The 20,952-nt window shown below is 43.9% G+C and overlaps 1 protein-coding gene across 2 annotated transcripts; it reads right to left on the reverse strand.

Moving 5' to 3' along the window:
* Nucleotides 1-7,258: 7,258 nt before the first annotated feature.
* Nucleotides 7,259-19,562, reverse strand: Gpr83 (G protein-coupled receptor 83). 2 transcript variants are annotated; one of them, XM_042685276.1, is made up of 4 exons: nt 19,176-19,562; nt 13,899-14,024; nt 10,831-10,964; nt 7,259-7,883 (listed from the first exon to the last, which is right to left on the reverse strand). In XM_042685276.1, the coding sequence occupies exons 1-4, from the start codon at nt 19,560-19,562 to the stop codon at nt 7,259-7,261; spliced, it is 1,272 nt and encodes a 423-aa protein (XP_042541210.1). The 2 variants fall into 2 exon arrangements, with proteins under 2 accessions (XP_042541210.1, XP_042541211.1); XM_042685277.1 differs by lacking the exon at nt 13,899-14,024.
* Nucleotides 19,563-20,952: the final 1,390 nt, after the last annotated feature.

A 20,952-nucleotide genomic window follows, 5' to 3' on the forward strand; every position in this document is an offset into this window, starting at 1 on the left:
ACATGACATACACATGCCATGAGAATACATCACTTCAGCCTAATGCAGCCATGTTTCACTTTCTGCCTCATTCAGTGCTTGGTTTTGGATTAAATAGTGAGAATTGAAGCCCCTGAAAATAGCTTTCTAAATTAGTGGTCTCCTTCCTGTGTCTTGTAATGTTATGACACCAAAGATTTATCATCCTGCCCTTATCTCCTCGTTCCTTGTCCTTTATACTTTCTCATTTTTTTGTAGCCCTCAGCCCAATTTTGTTGTTAGGTTTTGGTTTATCATCTTATCCTGCCATCTATAAATTCTAATGGTGAAATGTTCCTGATTGGCTGCTTTCTATTGACTCATATCAAAGGAAATGGCAATGAAAGGGAATTCAAGCTGTGTCCTGCCAAATGTAGGTCCCTATGTTGATTCTGTGACCAGTTCTTGAGATGCCAAGTGGAGAGTTAGCACACTTAGCAATGGGCAGAATCCGCAGGTGAGAGACATTACAGTAGTGTTGAGCAAAAGCCTATGAAGCTCTTTTTCCTATGAAAACAATGAACCAGAAACAGCATCACATTCTCAGATGACACCTATAGACCAGTGCCAATATTAAGTACTTGAAAGGAACGAGCAGTCACTAAAGCATTCAGGTTCTTAGGATAAGACTCTGAGTGATGCAAATAGGAAGAATAATGGCCCTCTTCAAAGATACTCAAATTTCAATGCCCAGAACCTGTGAATGAGTTCAGACAAAGGAAGACAGATTTAAAGTTGCTAATCCACTGACAGAGAGTATACTAAATTACCCCAAAGCAACTGCCCCAAAGCAATCACAAAGTTCAGATAAGTGGACATTGGGGGTGAGTAAAAGAGAGTGGGAGGGAAATTTGACAATTGAAGAAGCTCAATTGCAATGCTATTGGCTTGAGGCTGGAGGGAGGACATTAATCAAAGAGCATGGGTAACCTCTAAAACCCACACTGGCTGGGGAAAACGTCTTACCCAGAGCCAACTGAAATTCAGCTCCTCTGTACCAGAGTTCTGATCTACCTGCAGAACTATAAGATAAACAAATATTTGTTGTATAAGCCATTAAGACCACAGTAATTTGTTATGGCAGTAATATAAAACTAATTCAGCTGGGCACAGGAGGCCTGTACCTGTAGTTCTAGCTACTCAGGAGGCTAAGGTCTAAAGATTACTGTTTGAAACCTGCCCAGGAAAGAAAGTCTTTGAGACTCTTATTGCCAGTTAACTGTCATAAAACTGAAAGTGGAAGTTGTGGCTCAAGTGGTAGAGTGCTAGCCTTGAATAAAAATGCTCAGGGACGGTGCCCTTGCCCTGAATTCAAGCCCCAGAACCAGCACAAACAGTTACAACAAAACCCTAACACAATGCCTTCAAACTGTGAGAAAAAAATGACTGTTGACCCACTGTCCTATAGTCAGGCATACTGTTGACTAAGTGTGCTTTTTTTTCTTTTTCTGGTCATGAGGCTTGAACTCTGGGCCTGGACACTGTCCCTGAGCTCTTCAGCTCAAGGCTAGCGCGCTCTATTGCTTGAGCCACAGTGCTACTTCTGGTTTTTTCTGCTTATGTGGTACTGAGGAATGGAACCCAGGGCCTCATGCATGCAAGGCAAGCACTCTACCACTGAGCCACCTTCCCAGCCCTTAAGTGTGCATTTAAACTACAAACACAGTGTAAGCGGATAAGGCCTATAAAAAAATGAGCTCCTATGTACCTTTTCTTGGGAAAATGCTAGAAGATGTTTTCTGAAATAAGAAAATAAATAACAAAAATAACTAAGGAGCCTGAACTGATCTAATCCTGCAAAGGGAGATCCTAGGAACGCAGGTATGCACAGGTACAAAGAGCAGTTATCCCAGAGAGATTCACCCAGGTAGCACAGGAAGCCCAAAGGCACAGCAGGGGACCAGCATCCTTGCATGCCCTCATACCACACAAAGAGGTTCAAATTATCTGGAGTATAATTATTGCAATTATTTTAATTAGATTGTTTATTATTATTAATTATATTGCAACATGTTACAATTTACATGTGTTTTATGTTATATTTAATTATATTATAATTAATATATGATGTAATTAATGTATTATAATTATAGCATGTTATAATTAATTATAATTATAATAAAATATCATTGGATATAAAAAACTAAGCATAGGAGCTGGGAAGGTGGCTCAGTGGTAGAGCGCTTGCCTTGCATGCCTGAGGCCCTGGGTTCGATTCCTCAGCACCACATAAGCAAAAAGAAAAAAGCCGAGCCGGAAGTGGTGCTGTGGCTCAAGTGGTAGAGTGCTAGCCTTGAGCTGAAGAGCTGAGGGACAGCATCCAGGCCCAGAGTTCAGGACCCACGACCAGACTCAAAAAAAAAAAAAAACTAAGCATATAAATAAAGTAAAATAAACCCTCAAAGAAACAACAACCTAATTAATAAATGGACTGAAAGAGAGACCTAGTGGATTTAAAGAGAGACTTCTCTGAAGAGGAAATAAGAGGAAATGGCCAATAGATACATGAAGAAATGCTTGAGAATGCTGGTCATAAATGAAATGCAAATCAAAACAACATTGAGCTTCCACCTCACCCCAATGAGAATGGCCATATTCAATACAATAACCGATGCTGGCGGGGATGTGACCAAAAGGGAATGTTACTACACTGTTGGTGGGAGTGTAAACTTGTTCAACCACCCTGGAAATCAGTATGGAGGTTCCTCAAAAGACTACACATATGACCCAGCAATTCCACTCCTGGGTACTCATCCAATAGATCCCCTTTCTTAATTTGGTATTATATGCATTGAATTTTATGACTGTATTTCCTCCATCCCTTCCTCTCATCATTCAAATGAACAAGGTTTTTCATTCAGGAAAAAAAAATTGTTATATTTGGGTTATCTTGGCAGTAAGCTCTATTTTTTGGTGCCAGTCCTGGGGCTTGAATCAGGTCCTGGGAGCTGTTCTTGAGCTTTTTGTGCTCAAATCTAGAGCTCTACCACTTAAGCCACAGCTCTACTTCTAGCATTTTGCTGGTTAATTGGAGCTGAGTCTCACAAACTTCCCTGCCTGATCTGGATTCAAACCTCGATCCTCAGATCTCAGCCTCCTGAGTAGCTAGTATGATACATGTGAGCCCCCAGGTCTCTATTTGTATGCTTTAATAATATAAATGAAGATCTAACTTGCTTAGAAGAGCTTGAGGAAGAAAAGCAAAGTCTAGAGCTCTAGATCTCCATTTTCAACACCATATTAGATTAATTAGAAAACTTCATTTATGGTTAACTTGTAACACTGGTCCATGTTTGGCCTGCTTTGAACTATCTGATCAGTTAATGTTTTTTGTATGTTAAAAGCCCCTGTGAACAGACTGCCCAAAATGAAAGCACAAAACCTGAACAATTATCTATGTCTAATCCCTCAGGGCCACTCATATTTGAACCAACCCATAAGCCTCCCTCACTTACTGTAGTCAATAACCTAAATCTTGTGTTCATGATTCCTTTGACTTCCTTGTATTTAAGCTAAGCACCATAAATTCATGACCAGTCTGAAGATAGGATTCCTGCCGGACTAGAAACATAAGGAGAGAAAGAGCTGTTAAAAATCAAGCGTTTTGCCCCCGGGTAGAAACAAATAGCTTCTTCTCTTCAAGGCACTTTGTCATGCCTCAGGAAGGAAAACCAACCCAGGATTTTCTCATTAAATTCCACTGTTTTTGCTTTTTCAAAATGTACCAGTATTCTATCTTTCTCCCTTTCCTAAGTACTCCTGAAATGAAAGAATTAGCAAGGAGGGGAGCCTAGGGATGCTGAAGCAAAACCAGAATCCACAGCACTGAGAGGCTGGCAGCATGTGTCTGCCAGCTCCAAGCTACAGTCTTGAGACAGGCATGCTTCCCCAAGACCCAGTCTTCTCAGCTTCCTCCCTGGCCCTCTAGATACCCTGCAGGCTTCTAGCATCACAGAGGCCCTGGAAGCATGTTGCATATAGCGTGTGAGGATGGGGATGCGGAGGTTTGCTCACAGTGAAAATAAAATCTATGCTACATTGAGGCTCAGGCTGGTGTTTGAGGCCCAGACTAGCGATTCCCCTTGCCGGGCAGGACTATGCTCACAGGTAACCATATGATCCTACCTATACTACAGCTATGCATGCATTGACCACTAACTTGTGAGGGCCCCTAGCAATCACCTAGTTGACATCTTCTAAAATACATAATACAAGAACTAGGCTAGGATGGTTGTAGTGAACAGATCTGACCTTCAAAATCAGCTCAGAATTAAGAAGATTTGAGGAACACTCTAAAAAGAGTGTTATGACTGTATTTCCTCCATCCCTTCCTCTCATCATTCAAATGAACAAGATTCTTTTCTACATACTTTCAGAGAATCTCATCTCCAAGAGGGTCCTATTTTTTTTTCTACCTTGGATCTATAATCTTCAGCCAGTTATATCTAAATTCACCTAATACAGAATAATAATGCCCACCCCAGAAGAGTGCTGTTAAGGTTAGTGAGATAAGCCCAAAAGCATTTAGTGTAATAGTACAGATAGAATCTATTGTCAAATTTTAGTTCTGTTCTCCCATGGCCTTTCATTTTTCTTTCCATTTTTTTCCCAGGTTTAGCTAATCGCCCTTACTTACAACAGTAAGCTTATTTTAAATTGATTTTTAACAGATTTTTACTAATGTCAGGGTAATTATGTATGTGGTAAAGGATCCCACACAGCTTCCCTGAAGGCTGGGGGACCCTCTGGGAATGTGATAGATTTCTTCCTGTAGATTTCGGTGTGGTAGATTTCTTCCCACACACTGTGAGCGAGAAATGGGTTCTTACAGCTCAAGTGACAGCTATGCTGCCTCCTGAATTGCCAAGAGACAGACACATCTTGAAGTTCAAACATACAGTGCAAATGCATCATCCACCCGGCTTGGCAGCTGGCTTAGTGCCAGGGATTCTGGGCCAGGAGGCAGAAACTTCTCTCCTGCTCTTTGTTCACTAAGAGCCTGAATTTCCTCAGTTGAAACCTGGCCTTGGAGCAATCTCCACATTCTTTTCACATAATTTATGCCAATTCTCATTTTAAAGGGTACTAGTTGGGATATATCCATCTAAGAGGCACAATCCACACACACAAATGATACTTTATTGAGACGAGTAATTTACAATAAAGTGCTCTTTACACTACATTGAAGAAACCTGAGTTTCACAAAATTCCCATGCACAATTACACATCACCATGTGCTCTGAGGCATACAGGGAGCAGAGAGAAGGGGCAGACATGAGTAACTGGAGGCCCTCAGGCCTGAGTCCGCTTTGCTCTGTGCCTGGGCATTATTATTATTTCTACATAGGCATGAAGAAACTTTCTCCATCAGTCTCAAGGCAAGAACATTTTTCTTTATTCCTGCTGCATATTCTCACTCTGGTTTACAAATTTCTATAGCAGCATTAAAGTGAAACTCATAATTACTTCTTCCTATCCTAAAGACAATAAAGACAGAAATGTGAGCCATTTAGCCTGAAAATTTCACTTTGGGAGCCCTCTGAACTTCAAAAGCACTCTCTCCCAATGAATATCTTCTTTTCAAAAACAGCTGTTCAGAAAATAATTTTTAATTGTGTATCTTGAAGGTCTTCTGTCATCCTTATGAATAGACCAGGACATTCCATGTTTCATCGTAGGGAAGGAAGTGATGTAACCAAGTTCTGATTCTATTCATAGCCAAGCACTCTAAGTGAAGCTTGGACACACCCATACTTCTATAAACCTCAGTTTCTCATCCAGCTTCACATGAAATGCCTTGCTTCTAGGAACTTTCTGGAGCTAAACCCAGTACAGTACAGCAGTTGTTCAGAGAACAAAACTGTTTTGCCTGCTCTCACGCATGCGTGCTCTCTCTGTCTCTCTCTCTCTCTCTCTGTCTCTCAGTCTCTCTCTGTCTCTGTCTGTCTCTCTCTGTCTCTGTCTCTGTCTCTGTCTCTCTCTCTCTCTCTTTCTCTCTCTCTCTCTGTCATACCATAAAAACTCAGGACTAGATAGAAGCTGATGAGAACATTCAGTCTCTGGAATGAGATTTCTCTAGCAAGTGGCCCTTAAAAGGAATAAGGTTTCTTTGAGGATACCATAGGTATTAGGAAGTGACATGTGAATTGCTAAGGTGATATTGGCTGTCTTCTTTCAGGAACTGGTGTGGGGAAAAAAAAAATCTCATTAATCAGACTGCAGAGAGATAGCCTGTCTAGACAGCTTGGGTGGATGAGGTGTGCAAGCATGATTATTTCCAGCATGATGGAAAGTAGGCTTCTCATCCACTATGAAAGTGGAGGAATGTGTCAGCCTTTCTTGTCTTTGCGTGATTGCAGAAAAAAGGAAATACATTTTCTAGCTGACCTGTACCATGGTTCATTGCGATAGCATCTCCTCGAGAGAGAGGGACCTCATTCAGTCCTGCTCACCACTGGCCACACAATAGAATGGGTCCTGTTGACTTAGCAACCTTCACCTAGAGTTCCCCTGGAAGCCATTCTTCAGTGCTTCTAGTGGACACCACTTGAACACTGCTGAGAAGTACTCTGTTATGCCTATTTCTCTTGTTGGTTATTAGAATGTAAATAGAAAATTACAGTTCAAAAGTTTAGGAGGTACACACATGCATATGCGCAAAATCACAAGGAGACATATATACAAAGGGGAAAAGTCACAAATAAAGCCACAAAATGACCACACATGGTTTGGTTGGGTTTAATCATTTCCTTTACAATTTTCTGAACTGTTCAAAATGGTAATAAATGTTTTTGCTTGTATTTAGGGAACATAAGTGAGTTCTTATAAGTTGGACTTGTGATTCATCTCGGCACAGTGACTTCAAAGGGTAAGGCATGAGGTCCTCGGTATGAGCACTAACCTGCTGACATTTCTCTGGCCAGTGAACCAGCCCTTTGCAGGGCCAGGTGCATGGGTCAGCCACAACTAGAGTCTCAGACTTCCACAGTAGAAGGGCGGGGAGGCAGCTTCTGACAGAAGCAGCTGACTGATTCTGCCATTGTCAGAGCTAAGATTGCCTTAAGTCCTTTTGCTCTGAAATCCAGGTGCTACACCTCACAGCATTTCTTAGAGATTTATTAACTGGTGCCTCGTGGTTTACTCATTACACGGGGCTAGGAATCCCTACAGTCCTAGGAACTCTGTTTCCAGCACTGTGAAGATTGGCCAGGACCCTCTCCCTGTCTCTTCTCAATCTCTCCTAATTCATCACCACAACTGGTTCCACGGATGACAGATCTGTCTTCCCAGATTGGAGCTGGGTAGCAGGCAAGAGGTTACTGGCTAGCAGAACCCTCCGACCATGGCTCTTCTCTGTCCACGCCACCCTGAAGGAAGGCACTGGGGAGGGCATTCTTTCTTCTTGAGGCTTGGGAGGCCTTTGACACATGCGCAATAATGCCTTTAGCTCAACCCTGAAGTTCTCGTTCAGCCAGCAATAGATGAAGGGGTTGTAGCAGGTGCTGCTCATGGCAAACCAGTGGAAAGCAAAGTAGAGCGCATTATTGGTGTGGATGACCTTGCTGGAGAGGAGGAGGACATAGCAATTGAGGGGGAACCAGCAGAGGGCGAAGAGGACTACCACCAGCATCAGCATCTTGATGGTCTTCTTCTTTTTGCGCCGCAGAGCAAGGTACTGCTCCGTGGTCACATCACCAATTGCATTGCACAGCCACAGCTTCTTGGCCACGCGCGTGTAGGCCACAGAGATGATGACGAGGGGGAGGATGTAGAGCAGGATAAAGGTGGCTAGGTCCAGGTACTTCCAGAAGAGGTCGGCTGGCTCTGGGAAGTCTGGCAGGCATAGTGAGCGTACAGTGTCCTCGCTGGGGACAGGAAGGAGAGGGAGAGAGGAGATACAGATGGGAAAGGCTTCCTCCTAAGAAGTCTACCTCTTCTTCCTGCCTGCCTGTCTGTCTAATACAGCACTTTTAGAGCCATGGGTTAATTATCTGCTCATGTTTCTGGTTCTCCACAAGGCTGGGTGGTTCAGGTAAGAGAGATCCCTGATCTCTAGGCATTTACACAGAGTGGGATGAAAGGAGGATATTCTTAGGAGAGAATTACATAGGCTCAATAGCTATGTGCTATGTGCTATTTTTCAAAATGAACTCCAGGAAATGAAAACAAGAGAGACTTGGGATGCTGTAGTTGTTTTCATTTCCTTTTGTCTTGTTGGTTCATTTATCTATCTTTGGGAGGGTAAGGAGAGGAAAAGAAATGGAGGGACAAAGGGTGAACAAATACAGCAGTGATACTCACTAGACACTATGTTGAAAATAAACTATACAACTTATAGGTGAGGACTGGAGGGAAAAAACTGAGAGAGAGCAAGGGAAAGGATGACATTGTCCAAAGAGAAATGTACACTTTAACTGGATTGCGTAACTGTAACCCCTCCGTATATCACATTTATAAGAACAATATGTGTTTTTTTGAAAATGAAAGATCCCTGAATGACTTCATGTCCTTTAACCTTGCATGCTCCTAACCCACAATAAAGACCCCATAGGTATTTGTTGAGTAAATGAATGAATGAAGCAATAGTGTCCTACCCTGAAAACTAGTTCATTCACGAAAAAAAAAATGTTAGAATTTGCCATTGTTCTAGGGTCTCCTTCCCAAGGGAAGCTGAAATGTAATTAAGACAATGATAGACTGAGAATATGAGTAGGAAGACCTGACCAGTAAATGGAACTTCAGCCATTCATATATAACAATATTATTATATATAGAATGTGCCCTGGACCTCTTTGCCATTCTTATATGTGTGCTTATGGCTTATAATATGTGCTGGTGTCATTACTGGCAAAAGAAAGAGGAAACTCCCTTTCCTTTTGTTAGAAGCAACAAAAGTTAGTCTTTAAGATGTGAAGGAAAACGGGAAGTGTGAAGGTTGATGGTCTGATTACGTGATTCTTTCCAATGTTCTGGAATTTGTGGAGGAGCATTCAGAAACCCACCCAAACTCTAGACTCTGCTTTTGTCACCAGCGTGAGTACAGTTGTCTTTTCTACTTCAATGCCCCAGAATTCTCGCGTGTGTGTGTGTGTGTGTGTGTGTGTGTGTGTGTGTACTATGGCCTAACTTCATGGACGTGTACTCATGTTTGGCTTTTTCATTCACAGATGGTACCATGCCAACCGCACCTCTACTTCCATCTCAAGATCCTCGTTGCCAGTCAGAGCACCAGCCTCCAACTCCTGATGAGCACAAAGAAAGAGCTAGCACACAGGACAACCCTGAGCCAATGACAGCTCTTCCATAGACTCAAGAAGAGAAGTGGCTGGCAGTTTCCATTTCCTCCAGCAAGCTTAGAACCAATCGCTGAGGGAAGAATGTGAAAGCCTGGCTTGCTTGGCTCGGTGCCAGTAAAGTAGGCCAGCCACATTGCTCTAGAGCCCCAAATGGCACTCACTGATACCTCTTCTCCTAAAATTCCATTTTGGCTGGTCTCTCCCTCTCTTGCTCTCGTCTCCCTACTTCCTCACTCATCACTTGTGGGAGTTCGGACACACTTGGATGTGCACCTGCCTCCATCCCAACACCTGTTCTGAAGAAATCTCACCTGCAACTGTAAAATGCTGAGATCACTCTAAGCTCATTCACCATTTCTTTAGTGAATATGAATGAGGGTTCATAATGTAGAAATAGTACACAAGGAGTTGGGATCACCTAGGTATCAGCTCAGAAACAAGCCACGTCTTCCTTAACTTTGTCTAATAGGTTTTAATTAACTAATTCAAAAACTTTTAAACCTTGAGTGTTTGAAAGAAATTCTCATTTGGGGAGATCACATGGTAATGACACCAGAATGGAGCTCAAAAGAAGTAGAGAATCCCATCTTATTCATATACATGAATGCATGTTTTGTGTAAGCATTTAAATGAATAGTAGTCAAAATGAACTCCAAGATGTAGAAATGAAAGTTGTTTTGGTCTTGTTTTTTAGTGTGCTGTATGACGTTATTTCTTATTTCTTTTTTCCTTTTGTTTATCCCCTATAGTCACTGTTTGTTTGTTTTTTTTGTCTTGTATATATGTTTATCTGATGTGAGGAAGGGAAGGGGAATAACAAAATGGTGAGACAAAGGACAAAGGGTGAACCAATGCAACAGCAATACTCACGAGACACTATGCTAAAAACAAACTTTACAACTTGGGGAAAGGGAGTTGGGGAGGGAAAATGGGAGAAAAAGGAGGGAGGAGATAACAATGTTTAACAAGAAATGTACTCATTACCTATATAACTGTAACCCTTCTGTACATCACAGTAAAAGAAAAAATTTTTAATGTAAGAAAAGAAGAAAAAAAGATGCATTTTGTTGAATGGCAACTCTTTTGCACAACTTAAAGATAAGAATAAAAAATTAAAAAAAAAAAAAAAAACTTGCTCAATCTAAACAAGGCAGTGTTGAGTCTCATCTAAGGCAATGTGAGTGTATGCCCCCCTAGTGGCAGAATCTGATAACTACTGTGTTGTCCTTGTGGACACACTGGAAGCGACTGAAGAAGCCAAAGTTGTCCAGAAAAGAAAAAAAAAAAAAAAAGGAGGGAGGGACAGGAGTAAATGTGTGTAGACCAGAAAATAATGGGAGAGGACAGATAAAAGGAGAGAAGCCCAGTGACTCAGGCACTTCTAATCTTCAGAGTTATAAATCCAAAGGGAACAAACACCAATTTCCCTTTGCCAAGAAGGCAGCTGTCAATTTGGGAGGAGAGGGATGGAGCAAGCTCCCTAGAGCCCTAGACTGCTTCTATGAGTACATCTCACCTGTACTTGAAGGTAAACAACTTCTGGCAGATTGCATGTGGGAGTGAAAAGAAGGTAGCCATGATCCAGATCACAGCAATGTAGATGACGCCCTTAGTGATGGAGATCCGGGGTTTTAAGGGATGCATAATAACCTGGAAAATAAGCAAAGGGTATTTTACTAGGGAAAAAGATTGAGGCAAATGAGACACCTGTTGATGTAGGGTATATTTATTAAGTCAAGCAACATTTCCTTTCATTGTTGAGCCCCTGAGCTATGTTGGATACCTGGAGGTAGGGCACGGTTCTGCTTCATCCACAGTCATCTGGGATCACACTGGTTGACAGTTCAGAAGCCTATAGCTGCAGTGAATTGAACAGGGAGGTACCAAAGAAGAGGTCTAGCCAGCTTCCAGAACAAAGATGGCATAGGGAAAAGTTCATCCTTGGTCCCTACCTCTTCAAGATCTGCCTTCTAAAACTCTTGACCCTCTAAAACATGAAAGGGTCTGCAAAGGTCTGGTGCTGAGAGATACGGACAGTAACTACTCATGACTTATGGTAGGAGGGAAGGCTGCATTGTCACTTCTCAGAAGCTCGCAATAATATTTATTAAGGCTGCTGTTAACCTTGCCATGATGAGCCAGCATCCTTCACATAGAAGAGGCAGCATTGAAGGCCTTGGGCTGAACATTCATTGTGGAATTGCTATTGTAGGTTGGTCAATTCTAAAATGTTTAAGTATTATGGATTTATTTAAGACTTGGAGACATTTGAAGCTGAGGCTCATTCCCTCTTGCTAAAGATATTTGGGGATGGTTAGTCCCACTGCTGCTGCCTTGGGATACCATTTTAGGACATACAGGACACTCAAATGTTGCTTTTTCTTCCATTTCTTCCAAGGTTTTTTTGAGAGGATGTGATGAAGCTTCAGAGCACTTTTATTCTAGACTTTGCCATTTTTCATCCTTATACTCTGATGGGAGTCAGCCTAGGCAGAGGCCTTAACCCCTGCTCATGGACTATGTTGGCTTTAGGTCAGTCCTCCATAGATAAGCATATGTCATAGCTATGTGGTCACTATGAGCAACACTTTCCCTTTGTTCCTCAGAGTCACTCTCACTTCATGAGTCACCTCTCAGTTATCTGTGTTAAATGGCTTCAACATGGGCTAGGTAAAGGCAACCCATAGCTCTTGCTAACCTAGGGAGAATTAAGAAAAGAAAGGAAATATTGGTATATAAACTTTTACATTTTCCATAACATCCCTACAATAGAAACGAAGAGCTGATCTTTACAAAATTACAGCATTTCAGAGATTAAAGAGATTTTTTCAGTCTGGTCAACCCAATTTCTGATCTGATTCATGAATCCCTTCAAAAGGTATCCCTATCAAGGTGTCATTCAGACTTTCCTTAGATATGGCTGGTGACATGAAATTCATTACCTTTCAAGCAGCTTAGTCTACCTTTAGATATTTCTATTAAATATTCATTTCTCCCATTGAATCTGCGTTTTTAAGCTTCTGTCCCTTGATCCTTGGTACCTCTTGCTGCTTTTCAAGACAAATTCCAACTCTCTGTTTAACAATACTGGTGTGGATGTGTAGGTTCCTTTGAGTCATCTTGGAGTAGAGCAGTCTAGTGATGAGGGAGCCAGATAATCACAGTCTCCATTCTAGCTTCCTCATTCATAGTTACAGGATCTTGGGAAAGCTACACAGGCAATTCCCTGAGTCCTTGCTCCTTGACTCAGTATAGTCTAAACAGACAATATGGCGTACTAAATTAGCATGTGTAAGGCAACTAACCTAGAGCCATTCCCTTTCCAGGACTGATATGCTGGGGTCTGCTTTGGATTCCTTTCACTAAAGAGTCACCCATGGTGCTCACTGTGGACTCTTCCATGCACCACTCTGTCACCTACTCCTGCCACCTGGGCATCCCAGTTTGTTTACTCCTCCATGGTCTGGCCAGTACATATCCATCTTCCACTCTACAGACTTTTCTCTGACCTGCAATTATGTGCACTCTGGAAAACATTGTGGAGTTTCCTCAAAAAACTAAGCATAGAGCTCTCCTATGATCCAGCAATCCCACTTCTGGGCATTTACCCAAATGACCACAAACAAGGCCATACTAAAGCTACCAGCACAACCATGTTCATTGCAGTATTTTTCACCATAGCTAAGATACAGAACCAGCCCAGATGCCCCTCGGTAGAAGAATGGATCAAGAAAATGTGATACATATACACAATGGAATTTTATGCTTCCATCAGAAAGAATAACATTGCTCCATTCATAAGGAAATGGAAAGACTTGGAAAAAAATTATATTAAGTGAAGTAAGCCAGGCCCAAAGAAAAGTAAGTTGCATGATGTCCCTCATTTGTAAGAACTAGAATACATCTATGATATTTTTAACAGGAGATCTCAATAACTGCTTAGTGCATAGGACCATATATAACGAAGCATATCAACATGAACACCAATAAATGGAAACAAAAGGTTCTTATTAGACCTTGTATGTAGTTTGTTCTTTTTTTCTATTGTTTTAATTTTTTCATTTCTCTTAGTTTTTTGTACCTCATGTTTTGCATGTAAAATTATTCAAAATGTGGAAGAGAAAGGGAATCACAGAAACAACAGGAGAAATGATTAACCAAAGCAACATTGATATTCACTTGACACTTGGATATGACACTTGGATATGAACATTACAACTTGGCAGGGATGGAGATAGGGAGGGGTAAGTGGAAGATAATGAGGGATGTGGTAACAATGATTAAAAACAAATGTATTCATTATTTTACTTATGTAACTATAACTTCTCTCCTCACCACCTCTTCAATAACTTCAACTTCGCCTTACTACCATCAAAACAAGCTCATTCCTTTCTGAAACAGAAAATGCTAGTAGTTAGATTTAATTGGAAAAATCAAACTGGGAATAACTTTCTGCAACAACTAAAATAAAGGGTTTAATGATGTGCTCACTGAACACTGAGTTAGAACCTTGTCCTGAGAGTGTCTCTCAGAGACTCCAGGAAGAACAGAGTTGGGAGTGGGAGTGGGGAGGAGGGGTCTCACCTGGTGGCGGTCCACAGCAATGGCTGTCAGTGTCAGTGCTGAGACATGCAGGGAGCAGTACTGGGCGAAGCGGCTGACATGGCACATTCCCTTCCCAAACACCCACGTGCTGTTCACAAACCGAACCTAGAGACAAGCAACCAGAGGTCAGACAGGCCTTGACTGTCAATATATGTAAAATCTCTGGACATTTTACATTTGCTAAAATGGCTTCTAACTTTTGGGCTTAGTATAAAATCTACAGAACAATAGACAAAAAATGAACCCTTAGATATGTATTTTAATGTTTTTTTCTTTCATGCATGTGTTTCTAACGCATTTATAAGGCTATCTCTTTGTTGCTTTGTATGTCCCTCCCCCACAGTATTACCCCTGCTTTCACTATATTTGATGTCAGTATAACTTGTGGAGGAGATGGGGAAAAACCAGTTGTTTAAAGATACAGGTGGACCTGTTGCAACAATGAGAAGTACAAGTTGACATGTCCAAAACGAGCTTTACAATGTCGGTGCGGGGGGGGGGGGGGGGGGGGGAAAGGAGAAGGATTGGGATTGGGGGGGAGGGGGGAGGAAGGGAGGTGAAGGGTAAACAAAGGAGGAGGCTGCAATGCTTGGTAAGAAATGTACGCATTATCCTGCCCATGTAATTGTAACCCCTCTGTACAGTATGTTCACAAATAAAATTAAATTAAATTAAAAAAAAATGTCTGGAACAGTGATAGAAGGCTGTTGAAATAAGTAGTGAGCAAGAAAATGAGAGAAACTGATAGGTGGTAAATGGATCGTGGCACATTGCATGCATATATTGAATATCACAATGAAATTCCCTGTACAATTAATGAAAGGAAGAAAGGAAGGAAGGAAGGAAGGAAGGAAGGAAGGAAGGAAGGAAGGAAGGAAGGAAGGAAGGAAGGAAGGAAGGAAGGAAGAAAGAAAGAAAGAAAGAAAAAAAGAAAGAAGGGAGGGAGGGAGGGAGGGAGGGAGGGAGGGAGGAAGGAAGCAAGGAAGATGTATGTACTGGTGGCTCATGCTTATAATCCTAGCTACACAGGAGGCTGAAATCTGAGGATCATAGTTTGAAGCCAGCCCAGGCAGGAAAAACTGTGACAGACTCTTATCTCCAATTAACTACCAGAAAAAGCCAGAAGTGGCACTGTGGCTCAAGTGGTAGCATGTTAGCCTTGAGCAAAAAGGAGCTCAGGGATAGTGCCCAGGCCCAGAGTTGAAGCCCCAGGACTGGCAAAAGAAAAAGAAAAAATGAAAAGAAAGAAAATGTTGTATTTTATGTGTAATAAAATTTTTCTTGACCTATCAGAATTCAGTCTAGTGAGCAAATGTCTGAAAAGTTCTAATATAGCTGTGTTAGAATCTGTTTTTGTGTTTTGGTGGTGCTGGACACTGTACCATTCAGCTATATTCCAAACTCCCATGCTAGGAAATGTTGTCTAAACTGGTTTTGCAACTCATCATCTGGGAAGGTGACCAGGGGCCTAAATAAGTATAGATTGGAGTGGAGAAAGGTATAGCCCTAGGGGCAGACCTCATCCTCATCATGTTCATTCAGCACTATTTTCTCATTCAATTAATGCTTGAATAGTATGCCCAGGAGAGACTGTGTGTCGATTCTAATAGAGGAGCTTCCAATCTGGGCAGAGGAGGGCTTAAACAACTTGAATTAAAGACAGAAAGTAATCAGTGTGTGTGCTATGGAGATGAAGAGTGGGGGCTGGAGAGAGGTGGCGGGTAGAGATGGAGTGGACCAGAGAGAGAGGAGTGGCGATAGCCATTTAGCCTAACAGAAAGAATATTCTCTGTACTTAGAGCAGAATTTTGGCCAAAACACTAAGGTCTCTCTGAGGCCCATTTTTCCTCCTCTGTAAATCAGATCAAGCCTTTTCACATAGTTAGTAGGAAAATCAAATGAGATGGATTACACATGTAGAGAAGGTATGAGTATGTAGAGAAGGTATGAATATGCCTCTTTCATAGCAAGCATGTGTCATAATTTGCCATTGTGACAGTGTAAGCAGCATTAGAAATGAGGAAGGACTTATACATATGGAGATCAGAACAAAAGTCATAGATACTGTCTGGACACAAGTGACTCATGGCTACAATCCTAGCTACTCAGAGGCTGAGATATGAAGAAGAGCTGTGGCTCAAGTGGTAGGAAACCAGCATTGGGTGAAAAGGCTAAGGGTTGGTGCACAGGCTCTGAGTTCAAGCTCCAATACGTTCCCCACACCCTTCCCTCCCTTCCCCCCCAAAAAAAAGAAGAAAAGAGACATAGACACTAGGCCAGAATTCTGAGTGAGTTGATTTAGCTGGCATGCACATAAGAAAGGCGGACAAGATTGGCCAAATTATAACACAAGGACAGCAGGCCCAGACTGTTTTTCCAGGTCAATGAAAAGATTCAAAGCCATTTGAGGCTTTTGAGCAGCCCAGAAACATTACTGAGACAGCAATCTTCAGATACTCCTGCTTTTCATTCCCCATACTCAGTGAGTGACCAAATTCAAACCTGTAAATATTTTTCAAACCAGTTCCCTCTTCTTCAGACCCAAGGCCATGGGGCTATGACAGCTTTCTGCAGTCTTGCCTCTCAATAATTCAGCTTGTATATTGCTACCAGGATTTCTTAACCAGGGCTGGGAAGTTGGCTCAGTGGTAGAGCGCTTGCCTTGCATACCTGAAGCCCTGGGTTCGATTCCTCAGCACCACATAAGCAAAAAGAAAAAAGCCAGAAGTGTTGCTGTGGCTCAAGTGGTAAGCGTTAGCCTTGAGCTGAAGAGCTGAGGGACAGTGCCCAGGCCCAGAGTTCAGGCCCAAAAAAAAAGAAAAGGATTTCTTAACCACAGATCAGATGGCTGTCATCATCCAGCTGAGCATTGTCACAGTTCTCGGGACAGAGCCAGCTGCACATGAATATCCCAGCCCAGCAAACATGGCCCCAGTCTCTTTTTCTGGCCTATCTCCATCTCTTGAGCCCACCCTCACTGCCATCCCTCTGCTGTGCCTCTTGTCTGCTTTTCCAGCTACACAGAGCTTCAGTACACAGTGAAATTTGCTGCCTCCTCGCCTTGTTCTCCCTGTCTGCACTGAGCATTCATCTCAACTCTTGACCTGGTAGACTGCCATTCATCTAGGTCACATGGAAATGTCATGTCCTTTGAAGGTTTCCTTTGACCCAGTCATGGCACTCTGGCAGGTCAAAATGAAAGCCTGTCTTCTGTGAGCTACATTACATCCTGTGTCTGTCCCTGCCATTGTTTGGTTTGTCTAGCCTAGCACTAGGCTTCATTACAACTATGATGTATGAAGTAGAGGAAGGTAGATTGGGGAAGGAAGATACTGTTACCAACCAGCCAAAGGCTGAGTAGACTGCATGGCTCTAAGACCCTCCCCCCAAAAAACCTTCTCTCTCATTGTCATCACTTTCAAAACTCTAACATGAGTTTGGATTGGGTCCATAGGTCATGTTCAAGGGTTTGCTTGTGCCAGAGGGAATACTGAGTTTTCAGGACCTCGATGTCTTTTCTTGAAGGAGACACCCTGGGACTGTCAGATCTGTGGTCTCCTAGATCATTCTTGGGTCTTGTACATATCCACATGGCTCTGGGCAGCAGCGCTATGGTTATGTTCCCGGCTCTCCCTGCTCTAACCTTGGCATTTCCATTTCTCAGCTTAGAAACCGAGAAAGTGGAGCCAGAGCTTCTGCTTTCTTATGTACTAAGAAGAAGGGGTGTTAGTCAGAAACCTTTCTATCCTTGGTCAGTGCTCAGTGGATCCAGGGGACCATCAATAGGTTACGTGTAAGCTGGAGGGCAAACAGGACAACTTCATGTTTGGAGCAGCAGAATCAGAACATAGTTCAAGAATGTTCCCCTTTCCTATGAGTAACAGACACTGGACAGACACTGAACTTCAACTAAAGATTGTAACTCATTATGGATAAAGGTTGAACCTCTCTTTACCTTAGCTTCCTTAGCTATAAAATATAAGTAATGTTCTCATAAGAGAACAAGAGACTGGATGAGTGTTTTGAAGAGAAAAGATTTAGAAGAACATCCACATAGGTAGAAACTCTTGAAGGGGTTCATCCTTTAGTTGTTGTCTTTCATTTCTGTGTGTGTGTCTTTGTGTGTGTGTGCATGTGCGTGTGTGAGCGTGCTCATGCATGCTCACGCTGAATAGGGGAGAGACAGAGAGGCATGAACAGATTCTGACTGGTAGTAAATAAGTCATTTGTTATTCTATAAATTGAAAACAAAACTCATGTTACAGAAACCTGTTGTGTATCTGTCCTTATGATTGCTAAGTCATAGTCCTCGTTCTAAACCCACGTGAACTGCCCCCTGGCTTGTGAATGACAGAAATGGCATCACTGATGCTGGTAGTAAGGGCTGGAGGAGAAATACCCATGTAGGAAGGCCTCAGACCTGCCTAAGTCTGGGCCCAAGTCCACCTCATCCTCATCTTATTCCAGCACAGGCCTTGGGCTCACACACACAACCACAGATGGGAAATGCAATCCAGCTAAGCAGCCTAGGGAAAGGCAAAGTTTCATTGGCAATTATTGTTTGAGTGCAGCAAACAGCAGCACCCTGTGAATGGGGAAGAGGAACAGCAGTTAGAAGGCTCACTCAAGAGTAGGGAGATGACTTGATGTAATAATTTTAGACCTAATCATTTCATCTGCTTCATTTACTGCTTGGTAAGTTTTTAAAAAAATGTCCAATGCAATGAGTTCAAACAGCAAATGTTCCCTTATTTGCAGCCAGCTGCGGACACTCAGATGTCTGATCCAATGTCACGAGCTGAAGAAAGTAATGGAGAAAAAAGAAGAGCGGGAGGGGAGGCAGGAGTCAATGTGAGAGAAAACCACAGAAGGAGAATAAGTGGGGAAGAGAGAGAAAAGTAAAGCCATAGAGGGACTGATCAGAAAAGAAATAAAAAAGGAGATGGGGCGGGGGGGGACTTGAGAGAGAGACAGAAGGACTGAGAGACTGACCGAAAGACGGAAAAGCAGAGGAGAGAGTGCAAAGTTAGAAACTAGAAATGAGTAGAGAGAAGAGACGTGAGGCTGAGGGTGAAGACAGAAAGGCAGACGCAGAGGTGCCAAAACGGAGCGAAAGAGGAGGATGGGGTGGGGGAGACCCAGGAAGAGATGGAGAATGACAGGAAGAGAGGAGAGAGGGAAGGGGGGACAGAGGGGAGATTGAGGGGTCACCGAGGGCTGAAGCCACCCCCCCCCCCGCCCCGGGCCGGGCCTCACCAGCGTGAAGGGGGTGTTGAGCAGCGTGATCATGAGGTCGGCCACCGCCAGGTTGACGAGGAAGAGGCTGGTGGCCGAGTGCAGGCGCCGGTTTTTGAAGATGACATGGCACACCAGCACGTTGCCGAAGAGCGAGAAGACGATGATGAAGGAGTACGCCACGATGAGCAGGGCTTGGACCGTGGGGTTCTGGGACTCGGCCCCGTAGCGCCTCCGGCCCACGAAGTTCTGCCAGTCGGAGAAGCTGTAGTTGTTCCAGGAGAAGAAGCGCGAGGTATTGGGCGCCGCCGGGGCCGTGTCCGCGCTGGGCTCGGGGCCCCGGCCCTCGGCGCGCTCCGCGGCTTCCCCCGCCTGGAGGAGGAGCAGCAGCAAGAAGTGCGGGCGCATCTTGCGGGAGCGCACGGTCCGGGGATCCCTGACTCCCGTGCGCGCGCGGGGCGCGGGGCGCGGGGCGCGGGGGGCGCAGAGCCAGGCGCGCGGGGCGCGGGGCGCGGGGGGCGCAGAGCCAGGCGCGCGGGGCGGGCAGGGCAGGCTGGGCGCAGAGCTGGCCCGCAGCCCTCACTGGCTCCACACGCGGGATTCTCCCCGCACTTTTATATCTCTGCTCCCCCAGGGCGCCTCTGACGATTGGGCAGAGCAGCGGCTCTGGCGGGGCGCCGGTGACTCAGTGATGCGCTCGCTCTCGCTCGCTCTGCCGGTACCTCACTCCCCGCTCTCCGGGAGGACTCGAACTCACACACTGGCCCAGGGTCTGCTGCGTTCCCACTGATGCCGACGAGCAGCTGGAAAGGGGCGCGTGGGGACCGTGTGAGGGGCGGGGTCTCGGGCAGGGCTGGATCTCAGCAGGGCGCCTAAGCTGATGAGGACACCGTTCCCAGACCGGTTTCATCTTTAACAGTTTCACACACACACTGACTGCTTGCTCAGGAAATCGCGCTCATCTGGCTTCATTCCCACAATGAGCACTCAGCTGCCCGAACCTGAGGGAGACCAAGCATCCCGTCTAGGTCGAACAGCAGCTTCCTCACTTCCTAGCAGTGTGAGATACCTGTGTGAGGTATTTCATATTCCTGTCCTTGGTTAACAGCTCTCCTTTCCTCTATGGTAGAGTTCTTAGACACACACCCACTTTATAATCTTCCACCACATAGTGGTGGTGACAACACATACAATAATTTCTTGGCTTCTTGTAATGATGCCCTGGACTTCCCATACACACTAGACTAAGAAGTCTGCTGCGCATCCCCCATACACTAGACTGAGGGTCATCTGGCCTCGCCAAGCCATCTTCGCTCGGGGTTGACCTGAGTAAGTCACTCAAATCCAGATACCTTCTGAGCTGTCCACTTCGTCCTGGGAGAATGTATATCCTTGTCCCATCCAAATTCTGGGGAGCAGGCCCCTCCCACCAAACTCCTTTCTTCTCACCGGTCTTAAGAAACTCCACCCTCCTCTCATGGGAAACCTTTCTATTCCTTTCAGCTCCTGGAACACGGTGGTCTTGATAAAGAATTAACAAGTGTGGATCTATGTCACTACAGTGAAATACAAGACGGTACTGATGCAGGTTAGAGTCAAGGAAGTCTCAAGAGTCGGCAAACTTCAACTTAGTCCTGAAGGACCAGCAGGAGACAGATCAGAGAGGAAAAAGAAGAGGGAAGAAGATGCGGTTGTCCAAGGAGATGTAGTCATCAGCCAGATGCTGCTGGCTCACACATGTAATCCTACCCACTCAGAAGGCTGAGATCTGAGGATTATAGTTTAAAGCTAGCCCAGG

This window comes from Dipodomys spectabilis, unplaced genomic scaffold (assembly GCF_019054845.1).
Source record: "Dipodomys spectabilis isolate Male_0828 unplaced genomic scaffold, ASM1905484v1 ptg000094l, whole genome shotgun sequence".
Lineage (NCBI taxonomy): Eukaryota > Metazoa > Chordata > Mammalia > Rodentia > Heteromyidae > Dipodomys > Dipodomys spectabilis.

Bases quoted from the DNA above. Each gene is read 5' to 3' on its own strand.
- Gpr83 (XM_042685276.1), bottom strand. From the start codon at position 19,562: ATGCGCCCGCACTTCTTGCTGCTGCTCCTCCTCCAGGCGGGGGAAGCC. The intron at 14,025-19,175 runs GTGAGGCCCGGC...GCTTGTCTCTAG, and splicing joins TCAACACCCCCTTCACGCTG to GTTCGGTTTGTGAACAGCAC. The intron at 7,884-10,830 runs GTGAGATGTACT...TCCTGTCCCCAG, and splicing joins TTGTTTACCTTCAAGTACAG to CGAGGACACTGTACGCTCAC.